The sequence below is a fragment of the Excalfactoria chinensis genome, chromosome 9 (genome assembly GCF_039878825.1).
Source record: "Excalfactoria chinensis isolate bCotChi1 chromosome 9, bCotChi1.hap2, whole genome shotgun sequence".
In the NCBI taxonomy this organism is placed as follows: domain Eukaryota; kingdom Metazoa; phylum Chordata; class Aves; order Galliformes; family Phasianidae; genus Excalfactoria; species Excalfactoria chinensis.
In genome coordinates, this window is record NC_092833.1 from 15341313 (window position 1) to 15361997 (window position 20685).

The 20685-nt window shown below is 41.8% G+C and overlaps 1 protein-coding gene across 1 annotated transcript; it reads left to right on the plus strand.

The window, feature by feature from the left end:
- Positions 1-64: 64 nt before the first annotated feature.
- NCEH1 (neutral cholesterol ester hydrolase 1) lies at positions 65-17168 on the plus strand. The gene is made up of 5 exons (XM_072344101.1): positions 65-502; positions 7825-8053; positions 9972-10041; positions 12314-12485; positions 13977-17168. Exons 1-5 carry the CDS (start codon positions 365-367, stop codon positions 14592-14594), a joined length of 1227 nt encoding a protein of 408 aa, XP_072200202.1. The 5' UTR covers positions 65-364; the 3' UTR covers positions 14595-17168.
- Positions 17169-20685: the final 3517 nt, after the last annotated feature.

Genomic DNA, 20685 nt, shown 5'->3' on the forward strand with positions numbered 1-20685 from the left:
CAGGTGTTCCTCGGCTGCAGCCCACACATCTCCTCCCCAGTCTCTCCAGCAGCTGCCGGCTGGGGGGGGCCGAGCACCTCCGGCGTTAAGCCCGACAAAGACGTGCCCGGCCGGTCCCGCCCCGGTCCCGCACAGCACGGCTGGAGCTCGGGGCGGGGATGCGGTCGGGGCGGCTCCGGGCAGCGGAGCTCCGCGGCGCGGCCTCCCCGGAGGGCGGGCGGGCCTCGGGCGGGGCGGCGGCTGCGCGGGCGCGGAGAAGGCCTCTGCCACCACCCCGCGCTCCCGCACACGCAGCCGGCGGCTCGGGGCGGTTGGCACGGAAGCGCCGGCACTTCCTCCGGCGGAGGCCGCTCCCCGCGGGGCGATGCGGGCCGCCTGGGTGCTGCTGGCGGCGCTGGCCGCCTTGTCCGCCTATTACATCTACCTGCCGCTGCCCGGCACCGTGTCGGACTCGTGGAAGCTGATGCTGCTGGATGCCACCTTCCGGGCGGTGCAGCAGACGGTAAGGAAACGCCATCAGAGCCCATCACCGGCACCGCGGGCTCGGGCTGTCCTGCGGTGCCCGGCCTGCCCGGGAGCAGAGCTCGGCGCCGCGTCCCCCTAGTCCGGGCAGGGGGCGAGGCCAGGTCCCGGGCTGCTCCTGGTTTTGTCCTAGTCGGGAATCGGTGAGAGTGCTTTGCTCGCAGATGGCATCCAGCCGCCCTGCCGGCTTTGTGATGGAGGTCTTCCGATGTGCTGCAAGCTGTTTTTAGACTCGGGGACATCAGGTCAAAATAATTAATGGCTTGTTCTTCCATACACTAATGCTTTAAGGAAAGAAGACGTAGGGAATCTTATTTCAAATATCAAAATCAAGCAGCCTGTATTTGAAACTGTATTAGTCAACAAAACCCTTTCAGAATAGCTGTTTTTGCTATAAGACACATGATTTTTTTGTTGCTTTATGATCTCTCCCTCACTTTCTCTCACTATGTGTGTGCTGGCTTGAAAAAAAGAGATCACAAACTTATGATGATGGCTTCAGCTATGAGCTTGGTTTTCTGCCAGGCTGGTCTGATCTTCAACAAGGACTGATCAGCTGTGGTCACGCCTGACTTAGGGTACTGTCTGTGTCGAAGTATTTCAGTCTTTATTCCTAGCAGCATTTCAGTTCATTATGTTGTCCTTAAAACCTTTAACAGCTTGCATGTGGAGGACATCAGCAGATTCAGACAGGATGAATTCATGGGGAGGGGGCTCATAAACAGACAATAGCAGAAGGACTGGGTGGGAAGATTCCTAACAGTAACTGTGGAAGCCGGAGGACAATGTCCAGGCTTGCATACTCTCCCTGAATAGCTTCTCTGGATGCCACTTTTGCAGTTAGAGTTGGAACTACCTGTCGATCAAACTGTAGATATCCCTGTTCATCACAGGGGAGTTGGACTTTAAAGGTCCATTCCAACTCAGATGGTTATTTGATTTTCAATAGACCTCTCAGCTGAGCCATTGGGATGTGAAAGAATAAAGCTTTTTGCTTATTTACTCTCCCTTAAAGATGCTGCTATGACAGGGAAATTATGTAGACATAGCATACAACAGCACAAGTTTTCCATTAAAAATCTGAGGCTTGACATGCACTTGCTGTGTGCTGTTAACTAAAATAACAACACATACCTTTCCAGTGGAGCTGGAAGTTTAACAACTGGAAGGGCTATATGGTCACAGCGTCCTGCCTGCAGAACACATGGTAACCTTTCTCCCAAGAACACCTGAATCAAGTCCATAACCTCTAGCTGAAGGAGACCTATCTTTAGAAAATCGTGTGACTAACTCTATATATACTGCTATTGGCTTATGTACACATTCTGTTTGCTTGTGGTTTGCGAGGCATAGCTGGATGAGTGTCAGTGTCTCCAGGTTGGAAGCCGGAGGCATTCTCATCCCTTCTGGGGCATCCTGAGGTCCTCCTCCCAGGGGAGCTGGCAGAACACAGCCTGCCCTGGTGGCAGCTGGAGCAAACTGGCAGCACTGAGGTGCCCACATCTGTCTTCATCCCTGTTAGGGGAAAGTGGTAACTTGTTAGAGAGTTGTTCCCATCTGTGGCCATAGAAATATGATGATTACATATAGCAAGGAAAATGTATTAAATATCAGACACGGGCAGCTTACAAAACACAAGAAGTAACAAATGGCTTTTAGACAGAAGCATAAAGCATCAGTGAGGTATTAGCGGTGCCCTGAACCACCAAACAGGTAAACTTTGGGGTTTTCTTTCCAGAGAGAGCAAAATGAGGTGCTCTCTAAGTGTTTAGAAGTCTTTCCAACACTGAGAGGTTGCACAAAGTCAGGAGTAAGTGACTGCCATTAAGAATGAACTGTGTGAACTGAAGCTAAGATTGTAGAAGTTAAGCCTGAGTACTTACTGCGGTAGACAGCTTTAGTGTGTACATATAAAATCAAGTGTGTGTCCTTCTGTAGAGCTGAGCTTCCTTTTTCTTTGTCTACCGGAGGTTGCGAGACCAAATGATTTAGCGATGCTCTAAATGTGACCATTGAACTTTCACCTACTTCTGAATGTATTTTCAGCTTGCTATTTATTACTTTGTAGGTTTGATAGCAGACAGAAGTACATTACTAAGTGATTTTTATTTTAAAACCTCCAAAGTACACTAAAGTCCCTCTTTCCAAAGCATGAAACAAACTTTATGTGCTCTAAATACAGTTGTTTCCCTATTCTGAAATAGATTTGTGCTGACTCTGGCAGTCGAGAAGACAACTTCTTGTTAGGGATAATGTGCTTGTTTTCTCACTCCTCTTATAAACACTACCAATAAAACACACTGAAGCTGGCACTGCTTTTCAGTGTACTAATAACAAGGTGCTGCATTTCTGCATAGAGTTTTGTCCCAGGTAGCTAATGAAATTCCTTCACAGGGCTGGGACTGACTCAGTGCCCTGGATCAGTGCAAAACCCTTCAAGTGTTTATGTATTATCAAGTGGCTAAAAATGCATAATGCTTATAGGGCAGTTTTCATAAGTAGGTTTCAAAACATATTACAAAAGGGAGCTAGTCCTAATCTTACTTTGGGGGAAATGCAGACAGAGTGCCTTGTTTGAGGTCACTGAAAATACCAGAGCTGGAGGTTCAGAGCCCTATTCCTGTGCTGAGTGTGCTATGCTGTGCTGCTTTCAGAATGAAATCAGAATCTTCAGCTTCATGTCATTAACAAATTGGTGCAAAAGTGTTTAACTTGGAATAATGTTCTCACCTGTCTCAGAATGGGACTTGGCCACGGTTTCATAGAAAACTGCAATGTTACACAGAAGTTTTAGGTCAGAAATGAGAGATAGTGAACACGTGTATATAAGACTGTCAGAACTCAGCTTCACTGATAATTGGTCAGCCACAGAAAACTACTTGGGATTATAGGACTGAGCAGTAAATTGAACCATCAGAATTGTTTTCCATGGTATCTGTCAAGAAGTGCCTAAAGCAGCATTTCATAATTAAAGAGAGCAGCATATGTTTATTTAACAATCCCTTTGAATTAAGTTGTTTCTGAACCACTCTATCAAGGTACTTGTTATTCTGATGCATCCTTTTTGAATAAAATCTAGGGCATGGGACATCAACATTCCGGAGTAGAGAAAACAGTAATTAGTTCCATCTAACATTTTAATATTTAATCTACCTACCCATATATGGAGAGATGTAACTCGTAGTTGTGGCCATCCAAGTAAGCTGATACTTTTGCACGTAAGGATGCAGTCTTGCAAATTGGTTTACATTAATCCACTATGGCATATAAGTAAGAACAGATACACTACAAGCCTTGTTTGCTGTAGAGACAAAAGTTATTGGCTATCTGGTCTAAAAGCAGTTCATCATGGATGAACAGGTGTAAGAATGAAACTTGACAGTGTAAAAATAATAGAGCTTCTCCTAGTTGATAAACTGTAAAACGGCCTTCCAGTAATAAAGGAAATTAGAGCACTTATCTTTGAGTCCTCGAGGACTCTCTGTATAACAGTTTTCAAAAGTACACATTGGGTACTGTGCAGTAATGCACCTGTTCTAAGAAATGGCTCTGTAAAATGGAAGAAAATAGAGGTTAACCTTTAGAGGGCATAAACTTCCTCAAATGCAGTCAGACCGATGTATTCTGCACACGGTAAGATGGGGAAATGAGCCTGTTTATTTTTTTTGCTAGTCTCTCACAGATGTTGCAGCTGGCATTTTGGACTGTAATGTTACAGCAGTGTGTTTTGCAAAATGTTGCCTGAACTGAGTATAATGTCATTCAGGAGCAGCAGCATCTTCTAAAGGTAGGAAATTAAGTCTTAAGAGGTTCAGCCGCCCAGTGTCAGCATCATTACTTGGTGAGTCACACATGGGACTTGGCTCAGTCCTGAGCAATGCCTCATGTAAAAAGGCAAACAGCTGAAGCTAACTCTCAGCTCCTGATCTCGGCTAAGGTCAGAGCAGGACCTGGCATCTCACTGCTGTGAAGGAAGCAGCTGATGTGTTCAGCTTGGCGCGCTGCCTTTGTGTGTCATCTGAATGCAACCCGCTGCAGTAATTTCAAGGCTAAAGGTCAGAGGTTTGTGAAGTTGGATAGCTCACGTTGCCGTTAGGACAGTGTCACCTTAATCCTGGTATGCTGAGTGCTGTTTGAGAATATGAGAAATTTAGAAATGAGCAACAGAAATACAGCTTTTCTGATTATTTTGTTTGTTTGTTTTGGTGTTGTGTTTTTTTTTTGGTAATGACTGATGCAGAGTACAAGTCTGTGAAAGAGGGGCTAAGCATAACCACAGTGATCGCTTGGGATTCTTCATAAAGGGATCATAAAGAGTCCCAAGCAACCCTAAGGAGCCACCAGAAGAATCCTACCAATTTAGGTTGATCAAAGGTGAGGTAATGGTGCCTACCAAAGCAGCCATAAATTAGAGTGCCAACAGCCCCAAAGTGAAAAGCTGCAATCAGAACTGGGTGATAGATTGCCAGTAAGTATATTGCAGTCTGTGCAGGGTGGTGATTTTCTGAAGTGGCTCAAACACCTGCAAGATACTCACATTTGCTCTACTTGTCCTCCTGCACATGCAGGTCTGTCCTGCTCCATAGCAGCTAAGCTCATTGGGAGCGTCAACTCCATTACTCATTCTCATGAAGTTCACCAGCCACATTTTTTCAAGTTACCTGTTTAGCAAATGAAAGTGTTCGTATGGTTAGAATTTTAGGTGATCCTGTATAGAGCTAAGAGTTGGAGTCAGTGATCCTTGTGGACCTCTTCCAACATAGGATATTCTGTGATTCTTTGACTCCGTGACTGCAGCGCAGTCCTGGATTGGATTTAGCAACCATTACATACAAGCATATACGCACAAGATACCTTCTTACCTAAGAATTTTGTTTGTAGGAACTCTGGACAAGGCAATCTCTTTGCCAGCAAAAAAGCATAATCCTGATTGTTGTAAATAACAACCAAATTGACTGATTAGATACACTTGCAGAGAATGTGCTTCTAAGTGCTGGGCAGAGAAATCTGACGAGGTAAACATGAAAGAACTATTGCTGTTCCTTTTGTGCCTCGGTGTACGAGGCAGCTCTTCCATGTTATTCTATTTTTTGATTTCTTTGGTTCTTGGAAAGGGACGTCTATTGCAGAGAAAAGGCATGAAAGCAACTGATAAACCTGCAGAGGGCCGTGGTGTTCTGTGGATTGGAAAAAAACAGGGCAAAACACTTCTCAGTAAACAGCTGCAACTAGCCTTGAAAAAAAAAAAACATTTCTGATTCCAGGGAACATGTGGTAATCATGTCTACAAAGAACGTGGATAAATAGCCTTCTGCAGCACAGTCAGCCTGAAAAAAATCTACAAAAATGATGGTTTCGCCTGGCAGTATTTCCCATTAGTTACCTTCTCTGGGAACCTCTATAGAGCACATAGAAGATCATTTTCTGGACAAATCGGTGGCAGCCTCAGTAAACTGAATGCCAGATTATTAGTGGGTGTATTGCTCTTCAAGTTTCAATCTTGAATGGTGTTTTCCTGTGGAGATTCTTAAGTAACGGTGTGAGAAAAGCATGATCTGAGATTCAAAGGTACAATCTTGTGAGTTCAACATTTCTGCCCACTGGGTGGACACTGGTGTTTTTTCTCCCAGAGAAAAGACCGTAAGTATGCAGAAATGTTAATCCATCAACAAAAGCAGCAAACATACCAAGATTTGGGTTCTCACCAAACTATTTCAGCAGGGTAACCTTACCACGAGCCAAGCAGGAAAAGAGATTTCTGTACATTTTTGTTTTGGAAATGGATTCCTCTCTCCCCACTCACATTACCGCTCCATTGTACTTTGCAGTCAGAGACCCTCTGGGGAAAAATCTGCTTTCCACAGAAGTCTGCAGTGGAATGGAGGCTGCCTCAGGGTCTTTTTCACACAGCATCTACTGAAAGCTGAGTCATATGCATTTGTTTGTTCACATTTAAACTAACCATAGTGGGTTTAAAAGCCACATGTAAGGACAGCGACCCAAGGGAGGAGATCCTTTTTGGCATAAATTTTACTAGAAGGCAGGAAGTCTCTCAGTTGATAGGAGGTGCTTCAAAACTTGCTTTTGCTCTGGAGGATGTGTTGACAGCAGCGGTGTTTTTCTATTAGCTGTCCCTTCTCTTTGAGAAGACTTCCCTAACAGAGACACTGAAACTTTGCACTAAAAGTAACTGGAAAATGGTAGTGCAGAAGGACAGCGAAGAAAACCAAAGCGAGAAAATGAAATCTCTCTCCTTGTGAACATAAAGTCAGAAAGAGACTGTAAAATTCTCACTTGGAAAAAAACATTTATCACACAGAATCTGACTTGGCTTTCACTTAGTTTTTGTATAGGTTAGGCTACAGCAAGTATCTGTTCTTTGCAGTATTAATATTGTTAGACTGGTACCTGAATGGCCATTCTCTCCCTCTCCCTAGTACTGGGCTTGTTTAATTCATACTAGCAGGCTTGCACTGTACTGGTGATAGCAGCAGAATTAAAGCACTGAAGTGGTTATGGGTTGACAAGTTGTACATGGGGAGCAGGTCATGAGCATTTAGGTTGAATGAGTGCCTTAGATCCCAGAGTTATTTCCTTAGAGAAACAAGTTTGTTTAGGGGAAAGTTAGAAAGAAAATCCTGGGTTTTCAGCAGGGATAAAATCTATCCTACCGTAAGGGGACAGCAAGTTGAGATCTTTCTTTATTTTCTTACTGTTTTACACACCCACACAGAAGAAGTAACACGCTTGAGTCTCTGGGGAAGAAATCACAAACCTGCCACAGCTTTTCAATAGCATTTCAGATCTTTTCCAATTCAGCAGGCAAATACAGGGCAAGCCAGTAAATAAGCACTGTATTCCTTTGAGACTGTTCCTGTTTTCAGATGCCTTTGCAATCACTGAGAACTTAATTTGGAAATGGAAAGACTTGCGCTTTGGGGTGAAATAAGAGAAATAGTTTGCATATTTCCTACCTTACCACCACAAAAATGTTGACTGGGTGGTATTGCCCTCTACTGGCACCAGTCTGAGGAGCTTCACAAGTACAAAAGTGGAATCTGCTTGTCGGTCACGTTTGTCCCTTTCAGAGGTGCCATTCAAAAGCTGGAATGTCCTTTACTGACAGGGTTTATACAGCTTTTAAAACGTTATAGGTTTTGGTATTCATTCATTTTCTGAAGAATATTCTAAGACCTTATAAATGTTTTCATACAGAAGCTGCCTTTTGAAGACAGTTACATCAAAGCAGCATTATGATTTACTCTGAAGTAACTAATTTTTTTCTTTTTCTTCCCCCCAAAGTGTCACTTGATTCACTATCTGAGACTCAGCCATCACTTGATAGTTCTGAATTATTTGATTTGTACGTTTGACAAGCTGAAGTCTGTCTCTTCTGAACCCATTAACATTACGGATGTTGTTTTTGATGGTGTGGAAGTCAGAGTGTTTGTACCTCCTACAAAGGAAGATGAACCCCTGAAGCGCAGCGTTGTTTACATCCATGGAGGCGGCTGGGCCTTGGCAAGTGCAAGTACGTGTCTGTTGGTAACTAATTGGGATTCTGGGTTGGTTTCCTCCCAGCAGGAGAAACCAAAAGGTGTTTTTCCTGACAGGAGATGACAGTTTTGCAGAGACATACCTGAATTCCTGGATTTTGCAGGGACATACCTGGAGTAGTCACCGTCTCTATTCTGGTGGAGCGGATGTATAGAATCATGATAAAAGTATACAGTGGATCCACTGGAAAAACATATCAGGATGCAGACTGGAAAAGAACCAAAAGATTAACTTTGCAACATCACGACAGGACAAATTACACAATATACAAAACAAACGATTACACAAAGAGTGGACTGAACAAAATTGCATGCAAGAGCATTGCTAGTGTTTGGCTTCCAATAGTGTGTATTTAGGAATACATACTGCTGATTACAGAAAACAGGCAGCATGACCAAGAATATGGGTAGAGTTGGGTTCCACATCCTCTCCTTTATGGAATCTACTGCAATCATGAGCAGAAACTACTTTGAAAATTAACAGTGCTATACCACAACTTAAGTGAGATTTAGTGTCCTAAATAACTTCAAAATCTGGTCTTCACAAACCCTAGGAAATAGCAGTCTCTTTGCCCCATAGCAGTTTAAAAAAATCACTCCTCACAGGGAAATTGAGCTTTGAGATGACTTTTCTTAGGCCTACCTAGGGGATGTTTGTTAGAGTCCTGCCCATATCATCTGTTCTGTAACAGTTTGCAAAAGACTTGCTGTACAAACAGTTTATAGTAAATTACAGTGCTTTGTTTGGATTACTGTAACTCAGCTATCCTCGAGTCCAAGGTGCAGAAATTAATGGCACAGATGTTACAGCTAAATACTAAGACTAAATACTTAATAAGGCACTTAGTGTCCCAGTATATTTTATGGTACCAGGAATCAATGATTAAGTAATTGGAAAGGAATAAAATTAAGGAAAATCAGTCTCCTGACAAACAGGATAACCTTGATTAATCCTCTGTTAAATAAGTAGTTCACTTGACATTAATAGGGCAGCTCATTTGAATCAAGGCAATACATGCAATAATAAAATGAACAAAAATCAGTGACTCATATGGTAATAACTGCTTCCGGATGCAGTGACCCCAGGCCACCAGGTACCTTGAATTTTGTCCTGTTGTGAGAACTGTGATAGGTGGGTGAATGACAAGCCCCAAGTCACCGAGAAACAGATGAGGGGAAAAAGCCATCAGACCTTAGGACTTCTCATGGAGTAAATTGTGTTCCTTCTGCTAAAACGTACATTTGGAACTTCATCTGGTTTAAGCAGATTTCATTTCTTTCTGTTTCTTAGAAGCCTTTATGTTTTCTGAGAAGGCTTTCTGTTGCGGTCTAACCCGGCAGGTGCCTGAACACCACACTGTCCTTCACTCACTCTTCCTTCCCAGTGGAGAAATCATGGGTTAAAATAGAAGTATTTACTAAGATAGAGGAAAGGATAATAATTTTTATGTGTATATAAACATATATTTATAAATGTATATAAAAAATGATGGCAGTTTCTCATCAGCCACCAACCAGTGCCCAAGCCGCCCAAGCAGGGGAAGAGAGGTGAACTCCAAACCATTCAGAACTCCTTCCTCACAATGTCATATGGTATGGCATGGCCCTTTGGCCAGTTTAAGTCAGCTGTGCTAATTCAGTTCCCTCCCAGCTCCTTGGGCCCTTCACTGAGAATGGCCTTGGCTCTGTAAAGCACTGCTTAGCAGCAGCTGTAAACATTGGTGTGTTGTCAGCATTGTTTTTTCTCCTAGAACCAAAAACATAGCATCATAGCAGATATTCTGAAGAAAACAATTCCATCCCAGCTGAAACTAAGATGCTTAGGTATGGTTTGGGAGATACTGCTATCAATGGATTTGCACCTACCTAACACCATGGGTTTTTTTGTTGCAGGAACAAGCCTTTATAACAACCTCTGCAGAGTCATGGCCGAATCTCTCAATGCTGTAATTGTCTCAATTGAGTGAGTAATCTAACATTAATTACATAATTTTAAGGTATTAGAAATATGTAATGTAGTTCTCATAGCTTTGCCCTTTTCCCTTGTATATAAGGCTTTAAACTTGTAATTCTCTACAACTCTGATATTGTTATCCTTTCAGAATAACAAATTAGAACGGAATCAAAAGTTCACTTGGATTTCTGTTTCTTTTAGAAGTCATTGCAGAGAGCAGAAATGTAAGAGAAGAGTAGAATTTTTAATCACTTGGACAAAACACTGGAATGCAAATTTTACACATTTTAGTGCATCTCACAAATGTATCTGCATGTAAGGAGTGCAGCTAAAACCTGAGATCACTCAGCTTTAATTCTGTTAATGCTTGTCAAAAACGGTTTTGTTACATACCTGAAGGAAGGCTGAACCACATCCCTCTGACTCCCTATGGAGAAAAAGAGAATTTTTCATCCTTGACTGAAGGTATATTATACATAAAAAAAACCAAACATCTGAAGCCTGTCTAAAAACCACCATTTCTAAGGCACTCTAAGCAAGGGTCTGGAGCCCAAAAATTAGCAAATCATTTGTTACTGCTCATTAACCAAAATACGCAGTCAAGCATGGCAACTCCTGCTGTTCTCTTAAGCACCCGCTGTTGAAGTCATCTCATTTCAGCCCTGTACTCCACTCAAGAGCAGGAGAATGCCAGGGTGCTAGACAACAGAGTAGCAGCACTGGTTTTTTCACTAGCAGAATGATTCCAAAGTAAACAAACCTCTCAGCTAGCTAACTAAATTACCGAGATGACTCCAACTTGAGTGGTACTTTTCCCACCTTTATTGTCAACTTCAATATTTTCCTTTGCAAAATCAATCACTTCATATAACTACTCAAGGCTCTGACTTGCAGTTAATTACATAGCAAGCTTCGTGATCTAATTACAATTTAATTATATGGAGTTGGTGCTACTGATTCTCAGTAGGCATTGTAGTGTACTTTAATGTTCGCTTTTTCACTTCTTTGTTGTTTATTAGTAGAAAAAGAAATAAAAAGTAAAAAAGCAGTTAAGTATCAATCGCAGTATTGGAAAGTTCCTAGTTACTCATTTTCTCACTTAAGGTGATATAATACTGGCTGTTCCTCATTGTTGTTTGTCATCTCTCCTTAGCTACTATGTCCTTCAGTAAAGGTGTTTATTTTCAGTTAGTGAAGTCTAATTAGATTTTCTTCATTGGCTGAGTTGCACATCTCACTTTCGTGATCTATACACAACATGGCCTATTTCTGCAAGGCCTAGTTTGCTCAGGCCTCTCTCATATAACTTTGTAGCTGATGTAATATATATTGTTTACTGAAAGCAGGACAGATTTGGTGTCTGAAACACTTGATGTAAATTAAGCTTAACATCTATTTTGCATATACCATATTTTTTAGCTTGGACTCCAAAGAAAACACTTTGAACCAGGAAACAGTATTTTGTTTTGCTTCAGAAGTAATGGCAAGATTATTTCTTTGCTTTGTACTAAAAGACATCTCTGTAATGGCATTAGCTTTTGTCAAGCTGACAATGGAAATACTTTCTCAAAACATTTTAAATTTGCTTTGCTGAGAATATGTAAAATCTGTTAAGATTATAAAAACTGCAACCAGAAAGATGTGCTTTGCACCATAAGGCCCAGTAACAACTCTTAGGTTACAAATGATTCAGTAAATACAAACTGACTTCCCCTACGCTGTTATTAAGGAACTGAGAAGATGTAGTAAAAGGTTTCAGCTGCTGCTGCTCCACTTGGATATTGCATATGTCCCTGCCTCTCTCCTTAATAAAGGAGAATAATTATCGAGTCTGTTAGTGTAAATCATTATTACTTCACTTCCTGGCCACTGTTAATTTCCTGGTACAAAGGTACAGCTCTCCTGAGCTTAGATAAACATTTGGGAAACAGAGCTACCGAGTTGTTTGTCTCAGCTGAGTCTGCTGGGCGTCACTCCTTCACAGCAGTTCAGGTGGGGAGCTGAGATCATTTTTATAACGTGTGATGAAATCCTCTGTTGGGAAAGTACTGCATAATATTATACCGTCTTGGTGTTATTCATATCTAATAGGTCCTTATAAACATTTTAGAGTAAGAATGTTAATTATAAGGTTAAGTATTACACACCTCATTTTTACTGTAGTATTTACCCTTAACAAAATAGTTATTTGCCACTAAGATGTATCTGATATTATGTATTGATCAGGGAAGAGAAGTTTAGTAACTAATAATTGTCTCTTACCTTCCTGCTTCTTTTGTAGATACAGGCTGGTACCGGAGGTGTGCTTCCCTGAGCAATTCCATGATGCTGTTCGTGCTACAAAGCATTTCTTGCAGCCTGATGTCTTAGCTGAGTATTCAGTTGACCCAAATCGAATAGCAATTTCTGGCGATAGCGCAGGAGGAAATTTGGCTGCTGCTGTGTGTCAGCAGGTAACATCCAGTGTCTGTGATGTATTACACTATAACTATCCCTAATTCAGTGGTGCATATAGGTTGACAGGTTCTTTGTGCTGCATCATCACAAGATGATGTGCCAGCGTCAGAGACAGAGTAGTAGCTCTCTCTATTGAAAACCAGCATCTTGTCATTTTACAGAAGAAAAACGAGTCGATTGCATGAGTCAAGTAGCTTGCCATATCTTAGTGCATTTATGAGTTCTTATGGACCAAATTTTAAGGACAAGGAGCTAAGTGATTTCTTTTAACCCCTTTTGCTGAGAAATTCTTTGTTTGCCTACCTAGGTAGCTAGCTACATTCATAACTTATTTATCTTCCTATTTTCAAGTGCTTATCACAGAAAAATATGTTCTTATTTCCTCCAAATACAAACGAAGGGCAATAAATATATAATACACGAAGCTTTAAATTGTCTTCCTGCAGCATTTCACAATTAAGAAATTTTCTTTTGTGTATCTCTAGTTTAAACATAATCTGAATTTAATCTACTAAAGACTTTAAAGGCAGCCTGGGGCGAGTAATAGTATCGTTCATGGCTGAGTGAAATATTATTAGTTTTTCTGAATTGCCATAAACCATTGGTGATAAGAAGGTACATAGCCTGCCCAGGCAACTAATTATCATGACAACCTTGCTCAGACAACTAATTATCATGACAATCTTGCAGTATTGAATTAGTGAGGAAAAATTAATAAGGCATTGAAAGTCTTTGTCTTGGGGACTGATCAACAGGATGGAGCCATGTTTTGGAAACAGCATTCAAAATTCATTTCCATGATTCTGAATTCTTTTTAAATCAGTGATGTAAGACTGTGTCAGCAGAGGTTAAATACACTTCAGGCTGAAAGAGATGAGATACAGTACAGATTCATGTATCTTAAGTAGAAGGTGAAGGAAAAAAAGAGTCTGACAATTCTTCCACTAAAAGAATTAGGGGGTACCAAAAGTATACTTTCTAGGCTCAAATCAGATGCAGACGGTAGGTTCTACTCCAACACAGAGGCTCTACTGCACACAGTAAGCCTTTGCTAAAGAAAACCAGATGCCAGCAGTTTGCAAAAGCTAAAAAAAAATAGTCTAGATAAATTCATGGAAGAAAAATCCTTGAAAAGCTATTAAAAGTTTAGATAGCTCCTTTGACTCAATAAGTCCTTCAACTGTAAACAGTTCAACTGGGAAGGTGTGCTGGAAGAATAATTTCGCATTATTGTTTTTTTATATCTGCTACTGATTTCTGTTGGAAACAGGATACTGGAACTGTCCTTAGTGATCATCATTACAAGTAAAGAAAAAGATCAGGCTGCTAGTGTTTCAGACAAAACAAGAGCTTTATCTGCCAATGGAATTGCACAAGAACAGAATCTTGCCTAAAAATTATCAAGCGGTTGTTTGTGTGAAGTTCAGGGTTGATATTGTAATGTTTGTTTTCTTTATAACCACAATTCTATCCCGTTCTTCCCACAGCTTAGCAAGGATGAGCATTTGGTCATCAGACCAAAACTGCAGGCATTAATTTACCCAGTCCTTCAGGCATTTGACTTCAATACGCCTTCATATCAGCAGAATATGAATATGCCTGTTCTTCCTCGTTATGTCATGATTAACTACTGGATAGATTATTTCAATGGTAATTACGACTTGGCTCACTCACTGCTGATTAACAACCACACTGCTCTTGATGTACATCAAGCTCTGGCTTTCAGAGGACGTCTGAATTGGACATCTCTACTGCCCTCATCATTCAAAAAGAACTACAAGCCTGTAGTACAAACCACAGGCAATGCTGAAATAATCCAGGAGATACCAGCGCTGCTTGACGTGAGAGCAGCCCCACTGCTTGCAGAAAATGAGACTTTGCAGCTGCAGCCAAAGACTTATATCCTCACCTGTGAGAATGACGTCCTGAGAGATGACGGGGTGATGTACGCCAAGCGGCTGGAGAATGCTGGAGTGGAAGTCACACTTGATCACTTTGATGACTGCTTTCATGGCTGTATGATATTCACGATTTGGCCTACTGATTTCTCTGCAGGAATTCAGACCAGAAACAGCTATATAAAGTGGCTGGATGAAAACCTCTGAGGAGAGAGCTTCTCTGGAAGACACTGCGCTCAGCTCTGGTGTCTGTTCTTGTAAAAGAACAATCAATGAAAAAGTGCACTTTTCCAAATGATGGTTTCATCCATTCAGCTGCAACTGGGTCAGACCACAGACCACTAACTGGAGTGTTTACCTGCTCAATAGGCCTTTGTAACATATTTTTCAGACTTCAGGTTCTTTTCTTCCTTTCAGATGATTTGCCAGCTATAAACAAATGTTGTACAAGGAGATCAGCATTCCTGTCACATTCTTAACTAGCTAAAGCTTTCTCTCTTAATTAGGCATAAAGGCCACAACTTTAGAAAGGGGCCAGGTAAAGCCAAGCACCTACATCTACGTCTGAATACTTATAAAAAGGGAGAACTAATTTGCAGCAGTGCTGAGCACTTGTTGATAGAGAAGAAAAGCACGAGCCCTCTCACTTCTTACAGCAGAGATGCACATTTGAATATCAGGAATGGATTTAGGTGTTGGCTTTTAGGCACGCGGAGAAATGGTTCTTAAATTAAAAATAATAAAATTTGCTTTTCTGGGCAGTAAAGATTATGCTAAGCAAGTCTCGTAGCCAAACACATAATTCAGCTTTGGAATTCAATCTTCATGGACTTGTAGTGGCTTATATTTTATAAAAGCACAGAACAGAATCTATTTTCAGTATTTTAAATTAAAACACATTATAGCATACATAGAAATAGGAAGAATAAAATACATAGCTGCAGAATCTAGGTTGATTGTGTGAGCTTCAAAGCCGACTAGTTGGCTAAGAGTACGACACTGAGAGGTTTTAAAGCCTCAGTTTTGTGACCTCCTCACAGAAAATACTGAGCGTGCTAAAAATAATCTGCTGTGTGGTTTGCACTAATGTTTGTAATTAATGGTAGAAGTCTTTGTTCATTGACTTTCTTTTGTGTTAGTAGCGTTTATTGTATTTCATGCTTCCTGGAAGGAAGGAAACAGCAAACAGAAGTGGGCTCTAATCTGCACTGGAGACTTAAATTGGAACTTTGCTGCTATACCTCCTCTGTCGTGTAGACTGAACCTTAAGCTAATATGATCTAGCCACTGTGTAGCATATCTCTGCAGGTTGAACCACTCTTTTAATATTCAGAGATGCAGAATGGCAAAGTGAAACCACTTATGACTGTGTCTGTCTTCATGATGTTTGCTGCTTGCAGAAATGAAGGCTATATCAAAACGTTGTGCCCAGTGTATACAGGCAAAGAGAATGACTGTCCCGTGACTAAGCTAGGGATTAAATTCATTGTCAGCTTTACTGCTGACTTCCTGTAGGAACCCAGGAGAATAGCTTAATCTCCTTGTGCCTCACTTTCTTCCCCTGCTACACTGGGAGCAGTCATTTCCTACCTCACAAAGGAGCTGTGAAGCCAAATTCACAGACATTAGTGAGGCACAGGGGTACATTACTGAATAGCAGGCACTGAACAGACCCCTCAGCTTTTATCTGTCCATCATCCTGTAACAGCTGGCTCAGAGCACTGCCCCACTGCAGGCAGCGCTGCTGGGTTGCCTGTCCTAGGAAGAGAACTGATTTCTATCCTGCCTTGTGTGAAAGACCAGGAAGCTGAGGGCTGTTGCCTGCTGGGGAATCAGAACAAAAACAACATCATGAGATTATTTCTGAGAAGTTCTTTTAAGAAAGGAAAAAAAAAAAAAAAAAAAAAAAAGCCTGTTAAATCAATCTGCCCTCTGCTATTTAAAATACATACAGAGCAGTCCACTTTCACTGATGTATAACTTAAATAGGAGAATGGCTTTACTGAATCGCTGCGTCCTAACACCAGGTTGTTAAGGTTGCAGTGTGTATTAAGCTGCTAATGGGACAAGGCCTCGATGTAGACTCAGTCATGCAGGCTGAACTAATTTCTGAGCATAGGTTCACGTGGAGGTCACAAGCCAAAGCTGTTTCAGCAGTGGCCCAGATTCTTTGTCAAATTAGATTGTTATAAGGCTCAGTGGAATTAGAGCAGCCAAGTGACAACTCAGATCAGAATGAACCTGGGCCTGCATGTCCCCTTAACACTGCAGAAGTATTCAATAGTTTTTGTAATAGATTTGAGTCATCTGTCTTCCCTTCCTCCCCCCATAGACACAGCTTCAGTAGATACAATTTATGCTTAAAAGAGATACCAAAGTTCTGTCCATTCATAAATTACTATTCTTGAAAAGGAGACTGCAGTGTCCATTTCACTGTATGCAAACGGCTCCACTTGACTTCAGACTTAGAATCAAAATATGTTTTTTCCCTGAGTAACAATAAGCTTCTCCTGCCTTTCTCCCTTGGAGGAAACCTATGTCAGAAGAGGTGTCATTTATATTAACTTGCAGTCTTTAAAAGATAGTTGTTGTAATACTGGAAAAAAAATGGTTAATATTCTTACCAATTCTGTGGCAACCACATTACCTGAGGGCTGGCTGCAGAGCTTTAGATCAGCCTTTGTTTATAGCTAAGTTATAAATATCTGCTATGAAGTTGTAATGTAATCACTGCTGTATTTTATTTTATTTTTTAACTGAAATGGAGAGCTGGAATATCTATTCCTGGAGTTGGTTGTATATTTCCTTCATGCACTGAAGCACATTAAGTCTTGGCACAAGAAGTGGTAGTAAGTGTATAACTGGATTGAATGTATTTACAAAGTCATCACCAGCTTGACGTGACATCCAAGATGGCAGCACAGCTTGGATGAGATGTTACAGTATTAACTGGTTCTGTCAGAGTGCCCTGACAGCTTATACCCTGCAGCTGTATGGTTTAGTACATAATGGCTGCAAAGACGCGTTGTGTTCCCTATTGCACACGAAAAGAGGTAAAGTTACAGCTGTCAAAAGACCTTTTGGTATGTAGCTGCACAGGACACTTGATTAAAATTCAGTGTAAACCTTGAAGTAAGTGTTAGTTGCTTTCTCACCTTTCCTCCTGCCTGGTTTTTTGTAAGTTCAGAGTTGCTTCCAGCTGAACTGCTGCAGAGTCAGCCGAGCAGAGCACTGACAGCACCTTTACAGAGGTCTGGTGCCTGTAAGGAAGAGATTAATGTTAATGCATGTTCAAAAGCTTTATTTGTTCATGTGGTGCATCATATCTTTAATAGTCCTCATTTGGAAAGAGTCTTACAGTCCTGACGTGTTTCTGTGGATGTGAGTAGCACCTTCATTCCTTTAGTTTCACAAAGCAGTTTAGGGCACCTTGCACCATTTAGGATCAGATACAGGAACGCTTCTAATGCTATTTCACAAGTGTGGTGAAAAGTCTGCTTCTAAAAGCTAGCAAATTTGTCTCCTAATCTTTTCATTAAACAATCACAGTAGCTGCTTTCTGAAGGTGATTTCCTTCCCCCCCCCATTAACATCGTAACTTCAGTCCTACTTCATGGATATGGAAACTGCATTAGCAGTTCCCCAGAGGTTTTGTCCAGCATACGCAGAACTAAATGAAGTTTCTGGCTGTGCAGCTTAGAACCTCTTAAAGAACAGGAGGTGAGCATTTCTCCAAACCCCAACCAAGATGAAAATGTGTAACGGCACAAAAATCACTAATAACACCAATTTGTGTATGTGTATCAATGGCTGTATGTCTAATCTCCCATTAAACTGTGACAAACTTTCTCCAATGTTAGATTAACCTGACAAGCCTCTTAAGCTGCTCTGATATGTAAGCTGGTGTAATTAGTTCCCTTATTTATGACGTTCAGAAACCCAAAGTGCAACATACTCGATGTAAATGTGTTCAGTAACTTACATGTGACTGTTTGCTTGCTTCTTTCCCCCTGCAGGGCAAAGATCTTGTAAGATCTAATTAGCAAATGCGATTCAAACGTGGAACCGAAATGAAGAAGAAATAAAGTGAAACGTATCTGCTGCTTTTCTCAAACCGCTGCTTTTCCTTTTTCCTACATGTGCAACACTTCCAATTTCAGTTCTCACTTAGATGAGCTCAGTGATAGTTACTGCCCAAAATGCTGGATCCAAACCAGGGTGGATGTTTGCAGAGCAGGAAGCCTTGTTTGTGTGTCCATGCTCAGTGTGCATGACCTTCCCTTCCCTTGATATCTGTCAAACAGTGAATGCTGACTACGTTTTCTTGCACTGAATAAGGCACAATGCCTGCACAACTGCTGTCACTCTCCTTCAGAATAGGCAGCCGAGATCACATCCCTCATTTTGCTCTATAAATGTGCTAATAGATAAGTTTGAAATCAGTTTTATCCACTGTATGTCCAAGTTGTATTTTCATACCTGTTTGCCTTCACCTCTCGCTGAGAAGCCTCCTAGGAGCAGGAGCACACATTCTTTTCTTTGTCTCCAGGAGCAGGACGTGCTCTCTGCTGGCTTTTACTTCCCTCTTTGGCACTAGAGCAGCTGTATTTCTTCCTTTCATAAGACTTGGTTCAGTCGTTGGCAGCACATCACAGACATACCCCAGGACGGCCTTCTACTCCTCACATCAATTTTCCACCGTGGTTTTCCGCAGCATTTCAAAGTGTTTATCAGCTATTCAACAAGAAGAAAAAGCAAATAGAAATGCTACAGTCTCCCCTTTAAATCTGCTTTTATCAAAACTTGTTATAATTATTATTTTTTTCTCTTGCTGTTTATAAACAAGCCAGCACTAAATATTTCCATCGCCACCTTCATTTGTTAAGGGAGAAATTATAATATTATCTGCTGTGCTTTATAGTAAGGCAGCCTGGGGATGCAGGAGAGGCAGAGCTCCTTAAGGGGGCAACACGCTTTGTAATGAGAGATTTAAGCCATCAGTAATGATCGGTGTGAGTAGAAAATGGTCTCTCCCACAAACACTGTAGGTGCATCGCAACTGAGCTGCGGGATTCAGAGCGTGGTAGAGAAATAAAGAGTTTTTGCTGTTAACCCAAGAACTGCAGCCTGGGGTGTTGAATTAGCAGACAATAATTCACACAGCAGCCAGCAGAGGGAGCGTTTAAAACGAAAACTCACGTGGAAACGTGCAGCGTGTTTTGAAAACAGGAGGAAGGCAGCCCTATAGCAGGAGCTGTGCCAAGACTTGCGGCTGCCCAGGCCCAGAGTCACGAATTTACACACGGATGAGGTGCTGAGTTCATGCTAATCTGAGCTTTAAGATTCCTTGCAAAAAAACAGAACCAAACCAGTGCTGTTCTTCCATTGGAGTCTTGATTTTCTTTCAGACCTTGGCAGATGATGAGGATTTTTTTCAACTCCTATTAGTTCAGATTTGCAAGCCGGTCGGGATGTGTGCAGCCATCCGGGTCTCATGTTTGCTGTCTGTGCATGTTCTGATCCTGCCAAACCAAAAGGGTGGAAGCACCAATGGGTGGCTGCCTCACTGCTCCCAGAATGGAGCTGCCTGGTTGTGTAGCACAGCATTTTCAGGGCCTAAATTGCCTTCACATGCAATGATCTGTGTCTCACAAATCTACAGAGAGGAATGGTCATGGAAGTAGTTGCATTTCAACCCCTGAAGGTAACCTAGGGAAACTGGGCTACTTCTGCTTTTCCATGCTGTGTGAGGCAGCTGACTGCAAGTACAAGGGCCCTTCCAAGAGTCCTGCTACCAAAGCAGCCCATGGCAGCCAGCATCACCTGGTGCTGTCAGCAGCAGGGCTGAGGGTTGGTTTAGCCATCAGATGAGTTGCCTTTGATGCTTTTCACCAGCCAGCCACATGCACAGGCTCTGTTATTAACAGCTATGACATCATCTGCTCCAGCACCTCCATCCCCGCCATGTGAACATGCTGTGTGTTGTAAAACACACATCCAGTATCCACTTACAGGGTTTCACCACACCCCTCCTCCACCAAAAAAAAAACCTGCTGAGAAGATTAATTAGGGAGCACACTGTGGATTTAATGGCCAACATCCCCCAGTGGTTACACACAGACAGGTATCCTGTACAGAAAGACCCTTCCTGGGCACAGACCCATCTCCATGGGGTGTTGTCCAACTCCACAGCAGAGCACTGTAAGTCAGTGACAGAGTGTATTGGTTGTTAATATACAGATGGTAACAAATGTACAGAAGGAATAAGAAAAGGAAAACTCACCAGTGGTGGTGCCTT